Consider the following 6,000-nt stretch of genomic DNA (forward strand, 5'->3'; position numbering starts at 1 on the left):
GGGGTCTAACTCTGTGTATGTTGATAAGAGTTCTGGTTGAAAACACAGGAAATGACAACACCAACCCAAAGTGACCCAAACATATAAATAGAAAGCAGGAATCATTAACAGTGCTGCGCCTGAGGCCCACTGAAGATGTTACCTAAGAGGATGACGAAACATCTGGAAATGAACCTTCCAGCTCAGCGAGCAAACCTACATCCAGAACCTCAACCTGAGCTACAAATCTTCTCAAAACTCGCTAACTTTCTTTGTAAAATTTGTGAATTCATAAATGCTCATGTGGACTTATTTTCATGCAGGAATTTATAGCATTTGTGATGAGAATGATAAAGTGCCCAACAACAGCAGAACAGAAATCAAAACCAATTTTGTGTCAAGCTGGGGATTTAGTTGCAAAAAGATATCTGATTTAACACACTCCAGAAGCATTTTTTTTAATGTTATTTTTCATGCTTTTTCTGTAAGATACTGCGCAGATCATAGCATGCAAACTTGGTGCTAATCTGGAGGCTTTGAGACAAACTGTTCAAGGGAAAAGTGAAGAGATTGATAACAATCTGCTCAGCTACTCTGATTTACAAAACAAAGACCAAGAGGTAAAAGTGGCCAACAAAATCTTGTCTAAAGCTCTGGACCACTTCCATGAACGCAGATCTGAAACTGTAGCCAGTGGCCAGTGGCCTGCTGCACGTTTGAAGGCACAATCTTCAACTGAAGAGAGGAAGCCAGATACTGGCCGACAGATTGGTGGAGACCCCACTCTGGCAGCTGAGCAGGACCAGAAAGAGAGCAGCCACAGGTCAAAGGGGCACGCCAATCCTGAAGAATACTTGGTGAGACTAAATCCTGCAGAGCTCACGATGCAAATCAATACTGCTGAGCTTGCTGCCAGACTGCAGAGGAATTGGCTATTCAGGCATCATGTGTCTGTAGCGTTTGACGAAACAGAATATGAACCGTATGGATTACCCGATGTGGTGCAAAAGGGTAGGTTGATGACCTTATTTCTGTACTCTTCTGTTCAAATAAATATGTAGTTAACTCTTTAGGGTTCATGATTTATGATCTCTTGAACTCTCCCAGGATAGCTTCAGCATGGGGGTAGATACAGAGTAAAACTACCCCTACACAACCCAACAACTGCCCAAACCCCTTCAGCTCTAATTGCACAAGTGCTGCTAAAGTAGATAACAGGAATACAGCAAGCCTTTTATTAACTGGCTCTTGTGGGACCAGGAGTATATCAGTTGATCAGATATTCCACTTAAAAGTCCACGTAATAACTAAAAACGCACACGAAGTAATAGAAATGTAATATAAGGGGTATATACATCACTGTTATGTTTTATTTACAATATAAATCACTTAAATAATAATGCAACGTTGCCTTAAATAAAACTTACTGGCAGAGAGCTTTCTCACCCGCATCCTCAGCTGAATACTCTAAGATCGTGGTAATGCAGTAAACTTCTGGTATTTGAGGTATATTATTTTTGCAGGTTTATGAAGAGTGCCAGTTAAAACAAAGTTTGCTATAGTTATTCATTGGATGTAGTTTCTGTGAAAAATAAACCCAATGGATTTGTTGTAATTCCGAGATGGGAACCAAACTCAAGAGTTTGAATTGCAATCACAGTTGCAACTTGCAATTTGATGGGGCCACCTTGCAAATCTAGCAAGGCACCCCTGACCTTTCAAAATAGAACTGGAGACTTCAAAAAGACACTAAAGTTGCTTGACCATGGGGATAACAAAGGCTGAATGGGACTAACTTGAAAAAACTGCAGCAGGTGTAACGAGTGAAATGGCTTCTATTGGTCCTGTGATTATGTTTGTGCTTTTGACACTTGGTATTGCCAGACGCAAAAAATAGTCATTGAAAATGCTAAAGATACTCTTATGAATCTAGCAGCATCTGTTGGAGAGGGTTAGAATTAATATTTGACTCCAGTAAGACTCTCACCCTAACCCTGTCGCAGGTGAGGGGCATGTATAAGGGTCTTTTTCCTAGAGTGGTTCATATGGTTCATAACTAGGGGACGTACTTTTAAGGCGAGAGGAGAAAATTTTAAAAAAGACATGAGGATTTTTTTTTACACGCGGTGGTTCGTGTGTGGACTGAACTACCAGAGGAAGTGCTGGCTGCATGTACAGTTAAAAGAAATTACAGAAAATAAATAGAATAAAAATGGACCAAATGGGACTAATTTCATAGAATCTCTACAGTGTTTGGGAAACTTGTCGGCATGGATTGGTTGGACCAGTCTATTTCCAAGATGCATGACTATGACTCTGAGTTGGCAGTGATTTGTTTTTAAACCTGCACTTTGCCTGTGAGTTCTGATGTTAGTTCTTCTATTTCCAGGTTTTGCAGATATCCCTTCTGGACCTTCCTGCCCACATGTCTTGCGACGAGCAACTATAAACACTACACTTTGGCCCCAGCAACAAAAAAAAGGGCTGTCTGTACTTGCCGCCTTCAAGGCACTAGGTGGTAGCAACGAGCAGTAGGTACAGAACAATGAATTCTAACTGGCAGCGGTTGAAAGTTTCCAGATGAATGCTTCATGTTCCTAGACAAAATGGAATCCACTTATAGTTCTTGATCAATGTTTTAAAAAAAAAGTACATATTTAGAATTTTTAAACGATTAATGCAGATGTCCAGTGTGTCTACCTGTGAGAGAACTGGATCAGAATTTAAAGTTGCACAATTTTTGACTCTGCTGGGGTTAATGGTGGGTTTGTTAGTATTGAAGCTACTTCACTTGATCTTGATTTAATTTATTGAGCCTTTGTTTTTAAAGGAAGGTTTTGTGGGTGTGGTACAATTCATTGAAGTGTTGGGCCTTTTGTTACGTGTACATTAATGCACACCTTTGCATTTGCAACACACTCTAAATTATTGATTATCTCTAAGTCCTCGTCAGGGTATTGTATGAAGCATCCTGAAGAATACTGTGTTCCTTACAGGTTAGAAGGGGGAATAGTCCACTGCACAGTGCAATACCTCACAGTGACAGGAGAAAAGGTTGGGTGTTAGCATATATCATCAGTTCAAAGTGTCGCTTGGTAGCACAGAACTTGAGCATTGCTGCAAAAAGAGACATGCTGTTGAAGCTTTTGTCTTGCACTCATCAGAAAAGAATCATGTGAGTACATACCAGATTTCAAAGGTAGCAATCATTTGTAGTACATGAAAGAAAGTTGCTGATTGGTTGACATGTCAATTGACTTGCCTGGTTTGAATTTAAACAAAGGCTTGGGGATATCTGGTGCACTCTCCATAGCAACACTTACACCAATTAATGCCCACTTGCCATCCAAACTGCAACTTTTTGTCTCATGATGTGGAAATGATTGTTCCTATAAAGGTTTGGTGTTCTTGCAATTCTGTCTCTGATTACAAGATAAAAATCATTTAAATCACAGATTCATCCTTTTGATCTTGTGCACAATAAGGATTAATCTTTACAGTGTGAAATAGCCACAAAAATGAATATTGAGCATTTAAGTTTTCAGAAAGAAGAAGTTTCCCAACTTTCTGCATTGTGTACCTAGTTTATGCAATTGGTGTAGGGATCCAAATGAATGGTTTTATTTATTCATATTTTATTCAGGATTTTGATAAATGTGATGGACAATTTTTTTTATTCATGTTTTTAATGAAGACTATATCTCTATTTCAATGTTGTCATTTTCAGACTATTCTTTACATGGTTGAAAGTATTATCTTCTAAGGCTATTTTCTTCTGTAATATATTATTGCTTCCATTTTGTCCTGTTACACAATGCTGACGATGCACTAAAGGATGTTATTCTCAAAACTTCAGTTTTGTATAGAACATGAAAGCACGTCTTGTATTACAGTTGTAAAGTGCGCAAACAAATCATTCATTACTGTGGTTGTAAACATGATGTTACACTTTATACTTCCTGATGAAGATATTGATTTTTAAAAAAATTTGTTTCTTCTTTCTGTCTGTATTCCTGTTTACATGAGCAACACTTTCATAAGAACTTATTTGTTGCCTTGTGTCCACCAAAAGATGTGACAATGTTATGATTCCATGCAGACAGTGCTGAGTTGGATCTTATTGTTACAGCTAGTTTATCAGAGATGTAGCAGGTTTTCATATCCAGACTAGATGAGTCAGTAAAATATTGAGCAGTTTTGCTGTCTTGCAATTCCTACATAACCCCAGCAAACAATAGTTAGGAATTTACAACAGCTCACAGAATAAAGTGAGTGAAAGATGGCGGATAAACTGTAAAGGAATGCCTCAAACACTAAAACGTTTTTGGAGATAAATCGCCATCATAGTGATGGATGACTACTAGTCAGCAGGAACTTGGTATGTTAAATTCAAGTTGAATTAGACTAAACCGCTTCACCTGCACAGGAACTAGGTTATTCTGCATTCTCCATAACATTATGAGGCAAATAGTTGTTGTTTCAAATGGAAAATTCCACTTGTTTTAACACTATAGGTTCTTTTCTGATATTCAAGCTTTCTCCCATTATCATCTTTTTCCAGTACAGTCTAAGTCTATGACAGTGATTATGCTTTGTGACTGCCCTGGCACCCTGCCTTAATCAAGGGATGATTAGCGTGAAAGCATCCATTTTATTTCAACATTGGGGATGGGACTGTGCCAACATATCAGACTTTCAGGAATACAATGTCAGCATTTACTACTTAGTGTTGATATCCGTTGAGCAGCTGGATAACCTCAAGCTCTGTTGTTCTTGCCCCTGCACTGAAACTACTCATTGTGGAGGGTTCGAACCAGTGTATGTAGTTGGAGTCTCCCTCTGGTCTGTTGAAAGCAAAGGAGCCATCGTGAATCAGGATATTAATGTGCCTCTTGAGCTCAGCCAGTTAAACCACCCTGATTTTCACCCAAGGTAGCCTTGTAGAAATATCTGGAAATCCATGGTAGTCTCTGTTGGAAAAAAATGAAGAGTTTTGGGACAGAGGTTTGCCCATCGTATCTTCCCAGTTTTACCTTGCCAGTGGATTTGATTCCAGCTTCAGTGCCTCCAATGTCAATTAAAACAGTGGCAATCATCTTGATGACTCTCAGCTGTGGTTTCTGTTGCAGTTCTTAAAATGTATTTGCTTTAGATTCATGTTTGATCATCTATGAGTAGAAATCTTTCTCGTGTCCGGCTGCTCAGTTCTTCAAACAGCATAAAGGTGTCCCCATGTGAGAGATTAAATATGAGCTATATAAACAGTAATCCTTGAGGTTTTCACACTGCTTTTAGCTGCTAAGAGTATTTTCATGTGGACAATAAAATGATTGATGCCATTGAAAGAAATAAAACCGCATAATGGTACATTGGAAAGTATGAAATGATGTGTGTGATGTTTTTCTGAATTAAAGCCACACTAGATATGTGACAGAGGGTTTATGCTTTGAAAAGTGACCTTTCTTGTGATGACATTGTTTCTGCAGAATGTGATGAGTTAGCGAACCTTTCTGATGGTTTCAAATTGCAAGATCTTTTGTCTGCAAATTTAACTCTATTTTGTGGTATTTTAAAATATTACTGAAATAACTCTACAAAGGCTGGTATCCTGTCACCAAGTGATCCTTTATTGACATGTACATAGTACATGATACTGACCCAGCTGACTTCGAGAGTGAGCAGAACCCTGACACTTGCGTTTTTTTTTCTTTTTTAACTCCCACACTACCGCATAACTGCGGACACTTCCGTTTATATTTGTTGGCCAGGTTTCCCTGATTTGGGGCTGTTAATCTGGTCCAATCAGGGAATTCATATTCTAAGAGAACCTGTTGGCTGACGTCATTCCAATCACTACAGCCCTCCCCCTCTTAAGTCCTAGGATATAGGCCCTTCCTTTTTCCTTTAGTTTTTCCTGGGGCGTTTTTGCATCCGGTCCAATTCCTGCAACTCTGTGTGTAATGGACCATAGCCCACCTGTTGTGACCGGAGCTGCTTGGATGAACTTCGTCTTCAGGTAGT

General features: G+C 39.0%; 1 protein-coding gene across 3 annotated transcripts in view; it reads left to right on the forward strand.

Moving 5' to 3' along the window:
- Nucleotides 1–5,355, forward strand: part of LOC140457046 (uncharacterized) — a 49,309-nt gene extending 43,954 nt beyond the window's left edge. For all 3 annotated transcript variants that reach the window (XM_072550976.1, XM_072550975.1, XM_072550977.1), the window contains 2 exons: nt 469–990; nt 2,369–5,355. In XM_072550976.1, the coding sequence (XP_072407077.1) occupies nt 469–990; nt 2,369–2,514 (668 nt within the window). In that variant the 3' untranslated portion in view covers nt 2,515–5,355. The remainder of the gene's footprint in view (nt 1–468; nt 991–2,368) is intronic.
- Nucleotides 5,356–6,000: the final 645 nt, after the last annotated feature.

The sequence above is a fragment of the Chiloscyllium punctatum genome, chromosome 31, assembly GCF_047496795.1.
Source record: "Chiloscyllium punctatum isolate Juve2018m chromosome 31, sChiPun1.3, whole genome shotgun sequence".
NCBI classification, from domain to species: Eukaryota; Metazoa; Chordata; class Chondrichthyes; order Orectolobiformes; family Hemiscylliidae; genus Chiloscyllium; species Chiloscyllium punctatum.